The sequence below is a fragment of the Lepus europaeus genome, chromosome 9 (assembly GCF_033115175.1).
Source record: "Lepus europaeus isolate LE1 chromosome 9, mLepTim1.pri, whole genome shotgun sequence".
Lineage (NCBI taxonomy): Eukaryota > Metazoa > Chordata > Mammalia > Lagomorpha > Leporidae > Lepus > Lepus europaeus.
This window is the reverse complement of record NC_084835.1, coordinates 17,116,460-17,133,032: the sequence shown is the minus strand read 5'-3', so window position 1 is coordinate 17,133,032 and position 16,573 is coordinate 17,116,460. Positions and strand designations below refer to the sequence as shown.

General features: G+C 63.2%; 1 protein-coding gene and 1 long non-coding RNA gene across 3 annotated transcripts; one reads left to right on the top strand and one right to left on the bottom strand.

Moving 5' to 3' along the window:
• Positions 1–4: 4 nt before the first annotated feature.
• On the bottom strand, positions 5–4,120 carry LOC133766847 (uncharacterized). Its single transcript, XR_009866769.1, has 3 exons — positions 3,343–4,120; positions 2,994–3,199; positions 5–1,039 (listed from the first exon to the last, which is right to left on the bottom strand). It is a non-coding gene; the product is annotated as an uncharacterized LOC133766847 (long non-coding RNA).
• Positions 4,121–4,286: 166 nt separating this feature from the next.
• On the top strand, positions 4,287–15,383 carry ZBTB47 (zinc finger and BTB domain containing 47). Of its 2 annotated transcripts, none has more exons than XM_062200626.1 (6): positions 4,287–4,469; positions 7,820–9,385; positions 10,737–10,884; positions 11,439–11,554; positions 11,978–12,122; positions 12,329–15,383. In XM_062200626.1, the coding sequence occupies exons 2-6, from the start codon at positions 7,901–7,903 to the stop codon at positions 12,700–12,702; spliced, it is 2,268 nt and encodes a 755-aa protein (XP_062056610.1). In that variant the 5' UTR covers positions 4,287–4,469; positions 7,820–7,900; the 3' UTR covers positions 12,703–15,383. The 2 variants fall into 2 exon arrangements, with proteins under 2 accessions (XP_062056610.1, XP_062056609.1); XM_062200625.1 differs by lacking the exon at positions 4,287–4,469 and adding an exon at positions 5,141–5,231.
• Positions 15,384–16,573: the final 1,190 nt, after the last annotated feature.

Here is a 16,573-nt window from a genome sequence, read left to right as displayed (position 1 = left end):
TTTCATTTTTCTTTAATCACCCGCACTTTGAATAGTCTTTTTGAAGCGGCAGAACCCACATAGGGTTCTTTGCCGACCCAGCCCGTGGAGAGGCCTCCTGTCTAGCTGAGTGTCAGTGGCGGGGGCAGGCAGAGCTAGGAGCCTACACGATGAGCACCAACAGCGTCTGGGCCTCCTGCCCCTGGACACCAGCTTTCCTGCAGGCTTTGTTGGCACCTGCTGATGTGACCTGCATCCAGGTTTCTCTTGAGGGAGGACCAGTTCCCTTCCCATCTGTGAGCTGCTGCCGAGGGACAGTCAATTAATTTGCCAGGCTCCTCTTCCACGCCTGATGGCACCTCACCAGGCACACGTCACTCACCCCCAGAGACAACACTGGGGCGGTATTTTTAGCATGCACACGAGAGCTTGCCAAGCAAATACAGTGAACTTTTGTCTCTTTGGGGCTCAAAGGGGTGTGTCTTGTCTTAGTGAACGCAGTCAGGGCTGGTTTTGTGGCACAGTGGATTAAGCCACCGCTTGCAACACTGGCATCCCATATCAGAGTGCTGGTTCAAGGCCCGGCTGTTCCTCTTCCAATCCAGCTTCCTGCTAATTTGCCTGGGAAGGCAGTGGATGATGGCCCAAGTGTGTGGGCCCATATCACCTAGAAGGCCAGGATGGAGTTCTGGGCTCTTGGCTTCAACCTGAGCCATTGTGGCCATTTGAGTGAACCAGCAGATGGAATGTATCTCTTGCTCTGCCTTTCAAGTAAATCAGTCTTTAAAAATACAGTTTTAATTTTTTTTTAAATTTATGAACCGGCGCCCATATGGGAAGCCAGCACCACAGGCGGAGGCTTAGACTGCTGCACAGTGCTGGCCCTAAGACTGGCCTAGACTCTAAGATGACGCCAGTCTTTGCCGTGAGGAAATCTCCTGATGAAGTTCCTTATTTTCCAGTGAGTGCTAGGATCCTGAGCATTATTGCAATACTGATGAGCTGGGGCAATACCGAATACAGTGTGTCAGGGGCCGTGGTCTTGACTTTGGTGAATGATCTAGGCATTGTGGAGGAAATAAAAGTTAAGGAAAACGCCCTTGCAAGAGACTGAAGATGGCCTTGCCAATGGGAGCAGCCAGGGTTCGGCCACCCGTCCCAAGGCAGAGAGGAGCGGCCTGTAGCACAAGGAATCGCCTCTGCTGCCGCCCAGGGAGAGGCGAGCGCTGTGGGAGTGCTGCGCACAGAGCAGTGCTGTGCCGTGAAGGCTGCAGCTTCGCAGGAGCCCAGAGCTGGGCCTGGAGAGAACACACCTGTTCACCTCAGTGCCGTGTGCACACCAGTCTTGCAAGGGCTCAGTGCAAGGCAGAGACAGTGCTCCCCGAGTCAGAAGGCCCCTGGTGGGCGCCAAGTCGGGCTGTGGACAAGCACTTGGGCCTCTCGGAGACCCCAGCCCCACTATGCACCGTCTACATAGTCCATCAAAGCTCCAGCTTCATTTGCTGAGCTGCATTCACGGCTGCAGAACCCAGGCTAGCCGAGAGGGGTCATCTGCAGCCGTCCTAGATCCATGAGGCCATCAGGGTACAACAGAGTGGCCGCACTGTGCCTGCCATGCTCCAGTGTGGCTAGTAAGTCAGACTGTCCACTGAGCTCACTGGCCAGCAAGAAGGCACATGTGACCGGGGCAACCAGATAAGATAGATGACCCTGGGTGCCCATCCCTTCCCAGACCAGCTTAGAGATGAGGCTACCTCCCAGAGGGCCTGGCCCAGCCCCAGGGCACCTGGCAACTAAAATCTATTACAGGCCAGGTGCCCAAAGGCAGCCCAACAAAGACCTGCTAACCTCCTTGTCCCCTGCCTAATTTGATTTTACTTTGGAAAAAATAGGACGTTTGGGCAAAGGGCCAGAGCCAGACTGCTTGGGTTCAGGTTGACCCTGCTATGTCGCAGCTGGGTAACAGAGTAAGGCAATTTGCTTAACCTCTCTATAACTGAGCCCCTCATCGGAAACGCGGGGTGCTAGGGACTCCTCCCTCCTGGAAGCATGGTGGATTTAGTGCTTAGAACCAAACATGGTGGAGTAGTTTGGGGTGGCGGCCCCTAGGAGGAGGGGAGGAGCCCCCCAGGATTCATGTGGAGGGCCAGGCTCAGTCACTAGTGAGGGGCCCAGGGTCCCTTGAACCAACAGGGTGGGAGCAGATCCTAGAAGCTTCCAGGGAGGCCTCCAATGCCAAGACTGTGATGTTTGCACTGGGAGAGGGAACCAGGCTGGTTTGCATTAGGCCCCCACCCACGGGCAGCTGCAGTCTATTAGTGCTGGGCTTAGTAGAGGCAGGACGCACGCAGCTGCAATGCCCACTCCCGCCGCAACCCGCACCCAACAGATCTGTGCTCCCTCTCTCCACAGGGAGCCGCGTCAGCACCTAGTGGGTGGCTGTGGACCCCACGCTGGGGGAGCTGCCTGGCCCTGTACCTGCTTTGCTCTTCCTCCCCCAGCTCAGTTACACACAGCTCCATGGCCCCCAGGGAAGCCAGGTCCTGCCCCGTGCTCTGCCTGACACACACACACCTGGCTATTGCTGCTCTTTCCAGGTTCAGTGGGGGTGAATCTCACTTCCCCAGTTGGGGGACACCCTCAGCACAGTGTGGGTCCCTGGAGCTAAACAGACCAGGAAGTTGTGGGGGAAAAAAAAAAACAGCTGGCCTCCAGGGGCAGGAGCAGACCTGGCTGGCCCCCAGTCCTGAGTGTCCCAAGGATCAGTGAGCTCTGCCTTGCCAGGGCAGTATCTTGACCAACTCCTGACTCACCCTGGGGCAGGCAGCTCCGGCCTAGAAAACCCTCCCAATCCCATCTCCCTCTCAAGGAACCCTGCCTGGATCTCCCAGGAGGTGTAGTTCCCACTGTGTGTCCCTCGCCAACAGCAATTCTGCCGTCTCCTGGCCCTGGGACACCACCTCAGCTCTACATGCCATCACCTCCAGTTCCCTGCAGGTGCCATAGAGCCTCACCTCCTGGCCGACACAGCTGCCAGTCTGCCTGGAGAGCCTTCCTCCCCCTCTGCTCTCGCTGATGTTGACATTCTGGTCTCAGCTCCCAGCAGCCCCGCTAGGGTCCACTAGACTGAGGGCCTCCAACAGCTCCTTCCTGCTGGATCCACTGTGGCGGGTGCTTCCGGGGGCTTGGGCTCTGCACAGGGAGCTCTTCCGTCGATGGGCTGCAGGCCGGAAAGTGGTGGGGGGAGGGGGGCAGTTGGGGTCTGCAGGGAGATGAGCCCCCCCATCCCCAAGCTTCTCACCCAACCCTTAGCTTCCCCCACTCCCAGATCAACTACCGTCACAAACAAGCCCACATCCTTACCTTGGTCTCACCAGCCAGCTTTGTTGGGAAGTGGGCCCAGGAGTGCTCCCGGCAGCCCTCGGAGGCGGCATCTCTTTCGCCAAGAATTCCTTTTCCCTGGCTCCTGATGCTGATGCCGGACTGAGTGATCTGTCCTGCTCCAGGCCTCAGTGTCCCTGTCCAGCCAGTGGGCACCCAGTCCCTCCTTTGCCACCTTGCAGGCCAATGCCAGGAGCCATGGTGAGTCAGAGGAGGAAGTGTGCCGTGGAGGAACGAGGGTGACACCCTGGCCTGGCCTCAGCCTGGGGCCTCCAGGAGCCCAGCGGTACTCTCTGCACGCCCACGCGGCTGCTGGGGCGGGGTGCCTCCCACACGCCCCAGCTCTGGGCTGCACATCTCTTTTCCTCTAGGGTCCCTCCTCGCCCTCCCCTGGCGCTTGGCACTCTGTTCACCTCATCTCTGCCCCTGAGGTGGCCCTGGCTGCAGGGGCCTCCCCTCATTCAGACCTCAGGCGAGCCACTCGAACGAAATCTTGTGCAATTCCCACCATCAGCTTGTTCCAGGACACCTGCCCAGGACCCCACACTCTGCTTCACAACCTCCCCTGGCATCTAGGCACACCCAGGGGACATCGAAGCGGCTGGGCCTGCCCTTGGATGTAAGCACAGGTGCACGGGCCAGGGAGATGTGGTGAGAGTGACCGACAACCCGGGACAGCAAGCTCGGGTTAGAGACGGTGCATGCAAAAAGGTATCTGATGACGTGGGTCACACAGGAGGCCCTCGGAGCCCCCCCACCCCGTGGTGGCCCAGGCGCCACCTGCACCGGGTCAGGCCCAGGGCCCCACGGTCCCCACCCTCCGGCCAGCTCAGCCTGGCAGCACTCCTCTGCGGCCTGCCAGGACCGCCAGCCCCCTGCCCCCACGGCTGTCCCTGCCAGAGCAGCATTCCGCAAGGCTGGCAGCAGCTCCCGACACAGCCCAGGCAAGCAAGCAGGGAGGCCATCGCAGTGGTCCCACGGCCGAGGGGGACCGTGGGGCCTGGGCCTCTGGTCCCGCCATCCCCTGGCCCCGGGGCCAGCCACCTTGATCCCTTGGTCCTTACGGCTCCTTCCCTGGGCAGTCCTGTGCAGCCAGAGGAGGCCACCAGGTAGGTAGGGTCCACGGGAACCGAGTCCTGGAGACAGGGAGCAGAACTGATCCAAGACCCCAGACTCACCCCCAGCTCAGAGGGCGGAGGCCGGAGGACTGGGGTGGAGAGCATGGCCGGGTTCAGTCCCTTAGGATGCGCTCGCTCCGGGTGGCCGGCGGGAAGCCTTTTCCGCAGCGGGCTGCAGGGGCCGGAGCACCCCGCTTTCCGATTTCCCCGCGGCCTCCTACCCCGGCCCCGCCTCCGTGGCGCAGCCTGGGGGTGCCGAGGTTAGACTCCCGGACGAACTTCCTGGGAGAAAGGGGGCTCTGCGCGGGAGGGTGGAACCTGGTCCCTCTGCTCGGATGTGAGCCCTGGGGTCTGGCTTGGGGGGGGGGGGCGGAGGCCTGCGGCGCGGAGCGGGGGAGGGGGCGTCTCACGGGCACGCCGCACACCACGCGTGTCCGCGCCCCCCGCCGGCACGCAGGGCGGCCTGGCCCTTTAAGCGTCCAGACGGCGGCCCCAGCTGACGCGCGGGCTCCAATCGGCGCCCCGCGCCCCCCGCCCGCCGCGCCCGAGGCTCTGGGGCCGCAGCTGCTCGGCGCTGGACTCGCCGCGGCCCTGCGCCTCCGCCCGCCCGGCCGCGCCCCCGGGGGCCATGGTCGCGGGGCCCTGCGCGGGGGCGGCCCCCAGCGCGGCGCTTCATGGAGCGGCCCGGGCCTGGCCGCCGGGGGCAGCGCGATCCCGCGGGGCCCTGTGAGCCCCCAGCGCCACGGCACCATGGTACGCAGGGCCCTGCCTGTCCCCCCGCTTATCCGCCCACCTGCCAGCTCTGCCCCCAGGAGCGCACGGCCTGCCGGCTCGGGGGGAGGGGCTGCGGGGATCTTCGCCTCGCCCCCGTCCTGGCGCCCCCAACTGCAGGGTTCCCGCGGGCCAGGAATGCGGCGCCTTGGCGCGGCGCTCGGCAGGGAGGGGGTTAAATTCCTGGGGTGGGGGGCGCCGGCGCGAGAGAGGCTGAGGTCCTGCTCGGCCCGGGCGGAGGGGGGCGCTTCCCTGCGCCCGGGACGGCGCCGCCCTCGGGCTGGGTTATGAGGGGGAAGGGGGAGTCGGATTCCCGCCCGGGCCTTGGGCCACGTGGGCGCCGAAGCCGCCCCGCCTGGGGATTCGGGATGGCCCCGGGCCCAGGGCAGGGGGCTCCCGGAGCTCTGGTCCAAACTCCTGTGTGACCTTGGCCGGTCCTCCTCCCTCTCTGGATCTGTTTCCTAGGGAAGCCGGGGTGGCTGGAGAACGCGGTCACCCTTTCCCCAGAAGGAGGAGCCTGGAGGTCACGAGCCTGTGCCCCCTCGCCCAGCCCGGGGCCCCCCACTGCTGGACCGCGGTGAAAGGCTTGGGGTGGGAGTCAGGGGGGTGCAGAGGGACGCGCGCACGCGGGGCTCATTCACCAGGCCTTCCAGGGATGCTGGGAGCGCGGGTGGGAGCCAGCGGCTTCCTGCCAGTGAGGCAAGGTACCCTCCAGGTGTGGAGTCCTCAGAGCAGCCCCAGCAGGTGCCCCTGGGCCCCCTCCCAGCCTGACTCCCACAGAGGGTTTCAGGACAGGAACCCTGCCAGCCTGCAGTGCCCAAGGCTTGGGGCGGTGTGTGTGGCTGCAGCTGGCAGAGCCGTCTGTGGAGTGGGGAGGCGTCCCTGGCTTCAGAGAACTGGCACATCTGGCCCAGGGAGGCCAGCACAGCTGGTGGGCCCTTGGTGGGAGGGGCTGCTGCTCAGGGCCCTCAGTGGCATCCCAGTGCCCTGCCCTGGGAGGGGCCCTAGGCAGGCAAGGATGAGGGGCTGCCAGGGGTGGTGCTGGTTTGGCTAGGGCTCCTGCTTGGAACAGGGGCAGGTCACGCGGCTGACGCCGGAGGGCCAGGGCCAGGTGTGCTCACGGAAGGTTGCCCTTTCCCCGGGCAGTGGGCACTGGAAGGCATTCCAGAGGAGGGCGGAGAGGCCAGGGGCCCTGAGGCCTGAGGTGAGCTCGCCAGCAGGCCTGGCCTCAGCAAGCGCCTGTCCAGGCCACTTTCCTCGCCGCCCTTACGGAGCACCTCTTCAACCCAGCATACCCTGGCCACTCTCTGATGTACAGGTGCAGAGGCTTGGAGAAGCCCAGCTGGTCTCCAGGTGGGCGGGGGAGGGGGTCCTAGACGCCCTCACCTGTGTTTCAAATCATTAAACACGGCAACATCCAGCCTCCCAAGCAAGTGGCATCCTTGCAGAGCCGGGAGGCCAGGGCTGTGGTGTGTGGGACCCTCCCGTTCTGAGCCTCAGTTTCCCCAGCTGTGCAGTAGGGCTTGGTCTAGAGGATCAGTCAGTTAGAGAAGGGGGCCGGAGGGGGCTTGGTGCCGGGCGTGAGTCACGTTGGCCAGGCCTGGACAAGCTTGCAGCCCTGGGACAGAGGGGTACACACGGTGGTTTCTAACTCAAGGAAGAGGGCATCCGTGGGCAGGAGCCTGGCCAGACTGGGCCCAGGGCAGGTCTGCAGGCTCCATGAAGGCTCCTCCTGAGGCCCAGGGAGGCTCTTGCTCAGGTGGTGGAGGAGCTGTGGACCCTAGACACGGCCCTCCCTGCCCAGTGTGGGCCTGCCACACCAGCAGACTATCAGCGGGGGGGTGGGGTGGGGCTGTGGGAGGACGAGACCAAGTTCATCCCAGAACCGCAGGGGGGCTGCTGGCAGGGGGGCAGCTGGTTGGTTTTGTGACCATGGGCAGGCTGAGAAGAACTGGACCCTGGAACCCGTGGGGTTGGGCCAGCCAGGCAGGTAGTTGGCAGGTGCTGAACATGCTGTGTGCACGGCTGCCATCTGGGGACCCAGCTGACCCATCAGACTTCCAGGGCCTCCCCAGAGAACCCCCCCCCCCTGGAGTGGCAGGGCCACCCCAAATGGGGCTGTCTCAGAGCCTTTGGGCCTGAACCGCACCTGACCTGGGACCTGGGGGCCTTGAGGGAAAAGGGCTTGGGACGGGCCCCAGGCACCTGGCTGCTCACAAGTTTGGTACAGGTGACAGCTGCGGGCCCAGGTGCCACTTGGGCTGTCTGGGTCTCGCGATCTCCACGGGGCAGGAGGGGAGAAGTGACAGGCCCGGGGCTGGGCTTTCCACCTAAAGGTCTCTGCAGACTTCTGGGTTGAGTACCGCGTCCTGGTGTGCCTGGGGCTGTCCTGGTCCTAGCACTCAAAGTCCTGCCGCCTGGGATGCCGGCTCATGGTCAACCAGAGGGGCAGCTGGGGTAGACCTGAGTCCCCCAGAGCCCCGCTTTCTTGCCTGGGAGGTGGGGCCGGGAGGGGCAGGCCGCCTCCCCCACGGCGGTGCTGCCCTTGACCTTCTATGGCATCCCCACAGTTGCTGGTTGAGAAGACGACCGACTCACCAGCGGCGGAGTTCTCGCTGGTGGAGGACGTGGCGCTGCACTTCGCCTGCTTGATGGGCCGCCTGAACGAGCAGCGGCTCTTCCAGCCCGACCTCTGCGACGTGGACCTGGTGCTGGTGCCCCAGCGCAGCGTCTTCCCGGCGCACAAGGGCGTGCTGGCCGCCTACAGCCAGTTCTTCCACTCGCTCTTCACCCAGAACAAGCAGCTGCAGCGCGTGGAGCTGTCCCTGGAGGCGCTGGCGCCGGGAGGCCTGCAACAGATCCTCAACTTTATCTACACGTCCAAGCTGCTGGTCAACGCGGCCAACGTCCACGAGGTGCTCAGCGCCGCCTCCTTGCTGCAGATGGCCGACATCGCCGCGTCCTGCCAGGAACTGCTGGATGCCCGCTCCCTAGGCCCGCCGGGCCCCGGCACCGTGGCCCTGGCCCAGCCGGCCACCAGCTGCGCCCCCGCTGCGCCATCCTACTACTGCGACATCAAGCAGGAGACCGACGCCCCCGGCCTGCCCAAGATCTACGCCCGCGAGGGCCCCGACCCCTACTCGGTGCGCGTTGAGGACGGAGCAGGGACCACTGAGGGCACAGTGCCTGCCACCCTTGGGTCAGCCCAGCCCTTCTTCAAGGAGGAGAAGGAAGGTGGCGTCGAGGAGGCTGGCGGGCCCCCTACCGGCTTGTGCAAGCTGGAGGGTGGGGAGGAGTTGGAAGAAGAGCTCGGGGGTCCTGGCGCCTACAGCCGCCAGGAGCAGTCCCAGATCATCGTGGAGGTGAACCTGAACAACCAGACACTGCACGTGTCCACGGGCCCCGAGGGGAAGCCGGGCACTGGGACCAGCCCAGCCGCCATGGCTCTGGGCCGGGAGGACGGGCTGCAGAGACACTCGGAGGAGGAGGAGGAAGAGGAGGAAGAAGAGGAGGAGGAGGAAGAAGAGGAGGAGGAGGGTGGTGGCAGTGGTGGGGGCGAGGAGGAGGAGGAGGAAGAGGAAGAGGAGGAGGAAGAGGGTGGCAGTCCTGGAGAGGAGGAAGATGAGGAGGAAGGGCACAGTGAGCAGGAAGAGGAAGAGGAGGAGGAGGAAGGGCACAGCGAGCAGGATCCAGAGAGCTCTGAGGAGGAGGAGGAGGAGGAGGAGGGGGAGGCTGGGGCCAGGCAGGGCCCTGCAGGCCCCGGGGGCCGTCGGAGCAGCCAAGCAGAGCCCCCTTCCCACAGCCGCATGGCCACGAGGTCCCGGGAGAGTGCCCGGCGCAGGGGCAGCCCCGAGCCCGGGGAGTCCGGGCGGCGGGGTGGGAAGCGGCCCAAGCCGCCCCCGGGGGTCGTGTCCGCGGCGGCCCCCGACGGGCTGGGGGCCAAGGTGAAGCTGGAGGAGAAGCAGCACCACCCCTGCCAGAAGTGCCCACGGGTTTTCAACAACCGCTGGTACCTGGAGAAGCACATGAATGTGACCCACAGCCGCATGCAGATCTGTGACCAGTGTGGCAAGCGCTTCCTGCTGGAGAGCGAGCTGCTGCTGCACCGGCAGACCGACTGCGAGCGCAACATCCAGGTGGGCTCCGGGCTGCCAGCCTGCCCAGGCCCGGGCCGTCACGGTGCTGAGGGCTTGGGGCTCAGTGCGGAGGAGAGGGGCAGAGGGCTGGGCTTTGGCACGGGGAGGGTTTGTGAACCGACAGTGAGTGCCCTTGGCCAGGGTGGCGAAGGAGAATGTGATCACAGGATGAGAGTGGGGAGTTGTCCGAGCAGTAGAGGCCCCGGGGCCAGCCAGCTCTGGGGAGGGAGGAGTCGGACCGCGTTGTAATATCCGTCGGGCTGCAGCGAGGCCAGCAGGGCCACTGCGGGTTGTTTCACAGGTTGCGCACTGCACAAAAGTCCACAGGAAGGAAGGGAGGAAGGGTTTGCCCAGAGGCGGGTACCATTTGCTACTTCCCACAAAGGTGCTTTTATAGAGCACGGGGCAGCCCAGCAGGAGGAGGTCCCTGCAGTCAGGTGTTTGGAGATGCCAGCTGGCCGGGGCCTGGGGAAAAGGGATTGGTTGAGAAATTTGGGGAGAGCAGGAGCTGCTGGGGCCAAACAGGGGAGCTGGGCTGGTTGCCAGTGTGTTTGTGGCAGCCTCACCTCTCGGGGAACCAGCCAGGATCCCCAAAGGTGGTTTTTACCTTCTCTGGCCCAGGAGAAAAAGGGAAAGCTGGCAGGTAGGCGGGTGCTAATTGCCCAAGCTAATTGCTAATTACAGCACCCGGCGGAGAAAGTGTTACCTGGGCGTTACCTGGTAACCTGCCCCACCCTCACGCACCTGTTCCCACTTGCCTGCCCTCTGGAGTGCCCTTGGACGCTCCACCTGCTGAACAGCTGAGCCTCCCTCTTGAAGGTGGAGAGAAGCTCCTGCCCCTTCTGACGTGGGTACCCTGACCCAGTTTCTGCCCGAGCCCTGGCCTCCCACCTCCACGGGGTGTCCTGAAGTCTTGAGAGAAACGGGAGAATGGAGGAGGGGGCTGTGGTCCCCATGGCCCTTCCCAGCCTCTCCTTGCCTGATGGCTCCCCAGAACTTCCTGTGGTCCTCCCCAGCCAGTCCCGTTGTGCTCCATCCCCTTGGGGATGTCTGGTGTCAGGGCACAGGTTCCAGCAGGGGGAGGCAGCAGTGTTAATGTCGACACTCTGTGCCCCTTGGAAGTGATGACCCCTGACCCCACTTGAACTCAAGGATGAAGGAGGGTCCAGGCGGTAGTCGTGGTGTGTGGGTGGGTGAAGTATTCAGAGTTACCCAGATCGGGCTGGTCCTTGGATCAAGGGCCCCTCTCTCCAGCATGTTTCCAGTGGGGAACCTGAGTCCAGAGAGGGGCAGCGACTTGTGGAAGGGTCCTGCCTCAGCTCGGGGGACCTGACGCCGTCTCGCCCTGCAGTGTGTGACATGTGGCAAAGCTTTCAAGAAGCTCTGGTCCCTCCATGAACACAACAAGATTGTGCACGGCTACGCGGAGAAGAAGTTCTCGTGCGAGATCTGCGAGAAGAAGTTCTACACCATGGCCCACGTGCGCAAGCACATGGTCGGTAAGCCTGGGCTGCTGGGGGCAGAGGACCGAGGCGGGCCAGCAAGGACTTCACGTCCAAGGGCAGTGTGAAGGGGTGAGCTGGGAGGCCCGGGGAGGCAGGCTGCAGTGGCAGGTGGCTTGGGCCAGGGCTGCCGTGCACGCTTGGGCCAGTTGCACACTGCACAAGGGTGCCTGGATCAGACACCAGGTGGGAACCAGAATCTAGCTGGCACACGGCTGTGCATCCCGATTCAGTGAGAAGCCAGTGGTGGGGCTAGGGTTTGAGTGGAGGCCAGCCCCACCCAGGGTCCTTCCATCTTTCCTCGAAGCTTTGGGGCAAGGCGGCTGTGCCTGTTTCCCTTGGCCAGAAGCCAAAGAACCATGACTTAACTGAGCCAGCCTGGCGGGAAGGGGTCTTCCCCAGGAAGCAGCCCTGGAGCCCTGGACAGTGCGGAGGGTCAGTCCCAGGGAAGGAGGGTGGCCCAGGCCTGCTCCAGGAGGCGGGGTCTGGGCCTAGCGTGGGGGTGCTCAGGCAGGCCTCGAGGCGTGACGGCCACGGTGTCCACCCTGTAGCCCACACCAAGGACATGCCCTTCACGTGCGAGACCTGCGGGAAGTCGTTCAAGCGCAGCATGTCGCTCAAGGTGCACTCGCTCCAGCACTCCGGGGAGAAGCCCTTCCGCTGTGAGGTGAGCTCTGGACCCCTGCCCACCTCATGGACGAGAAGCAGGGGCAGCACCTGCTGAAAGCAGGTTGCAGGAGAGAGGCCCTCCTACTGCCACTGGCTGGACCCTCTTCCCATGCCCTGATCTAGCCCCAGGCATTCAGGATGCAAAGTCTGCATGAGCTGGCGCCTTGGGGCGGGGAGAGGTACACCCGGGGCAGGGGAGATTCCAGATACACATAGCAGAGCTGCAGGTGGGGATGACCCGGCTCTCTACAGGTGCATGCATGGTCATGCCCCTGAAGCCCCCTCTGCTGGTCCTCACACCTCTGCCCTACCTACTACCCCTTGCCCGGGAGCTCCCCCCCCAATGTGTGTCCACTCTTGACCCTGTGGCCTGGGAGTTGTTTGCTCTTACGCTGTGCCTGGGCCCTCACCCCACCCCCAGAACTGCAACGAGCGCTTCCAGTACAAGTACCAGCTGCGCTCACACATGAGCATCCACATCGGCCACAAGCAGTTCATGTGCCAGTGGTGCGGCAAGGACTTCAACATGAAACAGTACTTTGATGAGCACATGAAGACCCACACAGGTGCGCCGCCTCCTGGGGCGGGGGCGGGGCGGGGGGCGCCCCACGAGGCCTGGCCACGCCCCTTCTCCCATCCGGCCTCAGTTTACCCTTCTCTTTGAGACTCCTGGTGGGTGAGGGCTGGCTCTGGCTGGGGAGGCTCAGAGCGCGCCAGGGCTGGGGCGCGGCGCCTCCCCAGTGACAGCCCGCCGCCCACTCCCGCCCCGCAGGGGAGAAGCCCTACATCTGCGAGATCTGCGGCAAGAGCTTCACCAGCCGGCCCAACATGAAGCGCCACCGGCGCACGCACACCGGCGAGAAGCCGTACCCCTGCGATGTCTGCGGCCAGCGCTTCCGCTTCTCCAACATGCTCAAGGCGCACAAGGAGAAGTGCTTCCGCGTCAGCCACCCGCTGGCCGGCGATACACCGCCTGCTGGCCCCGGCCTGCCACCGGCCCAGGCCCAGGCCCAGGCCCCGGCCCACGCCCTGCCCTTGCTCTCGGGCCTGCCCCAGACCCTGCCGCCCCCACCGCACCTGCCGCCCCCGCCGCCGCTCTTCCCCAACACGGCCAACACTGGCGGCAGGCTGAACGCCAGCAACTAAAGGCCTGACTGCACCTGCTGCGCCCGGGAGCCCAGGGGGTCCGCTCCAGGAGGGACTCACCGCCCTCCCCTCTTTCTTGGGGAGGGCCGCAGCATAGGCCAGGGCCGCTGCCCCAGCCCCAGAAGCGGCTGGACAGGCTCTGGCTCCGGAGGACACCTGCCAAGTGCCCTCCGTTCTGCCACTCCTTGAAGCCTTTACTTTTTTTTTTTTTTTTTTTTGAAGCATAGGAAAAAGAAAAGAAAGGAAACTTCGCGGCGCCCCCCCTCCAGGTGAGGGGGTGCTGGAGGCAGCAGGCCTGGCCGGCCACTCTGCGGAGGCCTGAGCAAGGCTGCGCCTCAGTCGGTCTCAGTGGCTCATCCCCACCTCCCCTGTGCCCCTAACTTGCTCCTGCACCACGGGCAGGTTGGGGGGTGCCCGTGGAGGAGTCATGGACCCAGGCTGAGGGCCGCAGACACCCAGACAGACCTTGGGGCTGGATGCCCAGGATCCTGTTGGGTAGGAGTGGGGAGGTTGATAACTGCTCACCCAGATCTGCTGCCTGGAGTGGGGTGGGCGGGGGCTGGCCCCCAGGGGTTCGTTCTCCCCACCACCCCTCCACCCCTAGGCAAGACGTCCCCAGAAGTTTCTGGGGCAGGCCTTGGCTGGGCAGTCTGGTTGGACCCCAGGCACAGGGACTCAGGGGGGAGACTCGGGCGCGTGTTTTAGGGTTTCAAGGTGCTACCAGTGGGGCCAGGACAGGGTTGCTGTCCACAGAGCACCCTTCTCCCTCACCAGCCACCCTGGCCGTGTTCCCCATGCCAGAAGGAGATGTGTGCGTTTATGTCCGTCTCTGATCTCTAGAGGCCAGCACCAGGCCTCATCCTCCCCCGCTAGACCTGGCCACAGCCTGCCCCCAGCCGGCCCCAGTGTCCTCGCCCCTCGCGGGCCTCTGCAGTGGTGGACAGTGAGAGAAGCCTGCATGTTCAGGCTGCGGGGGGTTGTGGGGGAGGCCCAGACTCTGCCCCATACTTGCCCCTATGAGGCTGGCACTAATAGGATTCCCCCTACCCTTTTTTTGTTGTTGTCATTTAACGTCTTTATTCCTGCCTTTGAAACGGGAGGAAGGTTCCATAAGCTACATGTCTCCTAGTTAAGCTCTTTCCTGTTGTGTTGATACGGTTCTGTTTGTTATACTCTCTGCACCTTACCACCCCAGCTGCGCCCCGCCCCCCTGCCCCCCACGCTACACCTTCCCAGCATGGCCGGAGTGGGAAGAGGCCTGGGCTCAAGGGGGCTGGTGGGCGAGGGGGACCGAACCCCTCTGACCTCCTTGGGAGGCCCTGGGGGCTGGGGACATTTTAATCATCAATAAACAAAGCACTTTATTCTGTACAGATGTGGGCAGGCCCAAAGTGCCCGAGTGATGTGAGGATTTTATAACCTGAGCCACACCACCCTGGTTGTCCTGTGGGCTGGGAGGGGGTTGATGCCAGCTGCCTCCCTGGCCTGGCTGAGGATGGGGGCTGAGAGTGGAACCCTAAAACCCAGAGCCTGCAGTCCTACCCTCAGGCACCCCTGCTGTTCCTGGGGAGCGAAGGGAGCTTTCTGTCTGACTCCAGGCTCTGCAGCTCCCTCACCGCCAGACTTGGGGGGTGGGTACCAGGCTCCTGGTTACTCTGGCTCTTGTCCTGCCCTGTAACCCCTGATCTCTGGGCTTCCATGACATCCTCAGGGTCTCTCCTCCCCCTTGCTGTTTCTAATCCCTGGTCCCAGTGCTGGGCATCTCATCAGAGCTGGTTCACATCTCCCCCCCTACCACCACCAAATTGATCTCCCCCAGTGAGCTACAGGCAGGATTCCCATGGGTCCTCCAACTCCTGTCCCTGGCATCACTCATAGGGGCTGGTGGCCTTGTCACCTGGTGGTCCCACTGCAGCCTCAGTGGGCCACAGGCACCCTGGTCAGGCCATCCATCACCAGGCAGAAGTCAAAGACGTGTGAGGTCCTGGTTTCCCATTTTGTACATGGCCCTCCTGGGGGGAGGGGGGGCAGGCAGACGGCCCAGACATTAGGCTAGGCACTGACCAAGACAGTCACTGGAGCTGTGCCTGGCCTGCCCCTCCCCTGGGAGGCCTCTGCATCCCTGGTGCTAAACACTCTCTTCATCTTGGGCCAGCCTGCGAGGGAACTCCTTTCCAGGCCGACCACAAGGCCAGCAGCAATAACAGAACCTCGGCAGAGCCGCTGTGGACGGGGGTTCTTGTCCTACCAGCTTTTACGTTTCCTTATTTGTCAGACAAATTCCTGAGCACTCAGATGTTAGATCGAGGGGACTGGGGCAACACAGCCACTACCCATGGAGATCTGCCGGGCCACTCTCTGGGGCTGGACTTCCCAGCCCATTTAGCCAGACCCGAGGTTTGTTGTCTGGGCCCCAGCTGCCCTGGGCACTCCTTGTCTTGGGCCAGCTTAGGGGGAGTGGCTAGAATGATGAGTGAGCCCCAAGCCCAGTGACCCCAGGACTGGGGTCTGGGCCTGAGCCCCTGTCCCTGGCTCCACAGGCCTTTCACAGGGTGGGACTTGGGGGTGGCAGAAGGACCACCCCCAGGCACGTGGGTCCTTGATGTCTGATCACGTATTTGCGGCACCCCCCCGCCCAGCCCCAGAGTACACGGGACAGCAGGCATCCGAGTGAGAAGCATGAAGGGAATAAAGCAAGTACAACTGCTGCCCCCTGGCCCTGCCTCTTCTTTACGCCTCGCTGCCCTGAGCAAGGGTGGCGTGTGGACACCTGTGCCTGCAGCGTCCACAGACTCCTCCCTATCTTACTGCTTTTTATTTCTGTAAAAATACGTGTTTCCATTTTATTTGAAAGTCAGCGAGAGAGCACTTCCACCCACTGGTTCACTCCCCAAATGCTCACAACAGCCAGATCTGGACCAGGCCAAGGCCAATGAGCCCCGAACTCAATCTTACATGGGTGGCAGGGACCGAAGTACTTGAGCCATCACCTGCTGCCTCCTAGGGTGTGCACCAGCAGGAAGCTGAATCAGAAACAGATGATACAGGGGCCTTCAAGTCATCCATGGAGAAGGGGAGTAAAAAGATAGGTTAATTTGGTACCTGCAATTTTTGATAGCAGTGCAGGGTTTTTTTTCATCATCCACATTTTGTGTGAACTTCCCTGTGTATGTGGAGCCCCTTCTTGGCTGATGGAATTCTGGGCCCTGGTGGTGAATGAGGTCCCTTCCCCTGGAGACAGAGGTCAGATGGGACCTCGCAGGAGCAGGCAGACGGAGACCTTGTGGGCAGACACGTTGGGAGATTCCTAGGATGTTGTCGCAGCCTCTCTGCCCAGTCCCACGCCTTGGACTGAAAAGTGAATGACTAGGAGACACCCTAAAATCAAGGCTCGCTGCCAGCCCTCGGGACCTGCTGTGGCCTCGCTCTCCTAAGAGCAGGAGTCTGCCTCCTGCCTTTCTACAGATCAGCTGCACTGTCCAGAGTCTGGCACCTGGCATGCTGGGTGATGGGCAGAGGCTACTGGCGGGCTGTGAGTGGTGCGCACTGGGGCTGGCACCTCTGCAGCACGCATTTTCCCCAGTTTTGCTCTTGGGGGCCAAGCAGCTCCCTGGTAGAGGTGCGGTCCCAGCACTGTCTAAAGAAAACGGGCCAATGAGACGAGGAATGAGGCACCCCTGACTTAGCGGCGCCCTTGGGCCTGGCTGTGTTGAGCCGTGGGCAGGCTGGGCTCTGCTGCGGCCCACAAACCATCTCCAGATGTCAGTGGCTCTGGGCAGCCGTTCCCCATGCAGCAGTTCTGACCAAGGGGCGCCTTCAGGTCAGCGTGGGCCTCTCGAGTGATGAGGCAGGGAGGACACAGGGTGGGGAA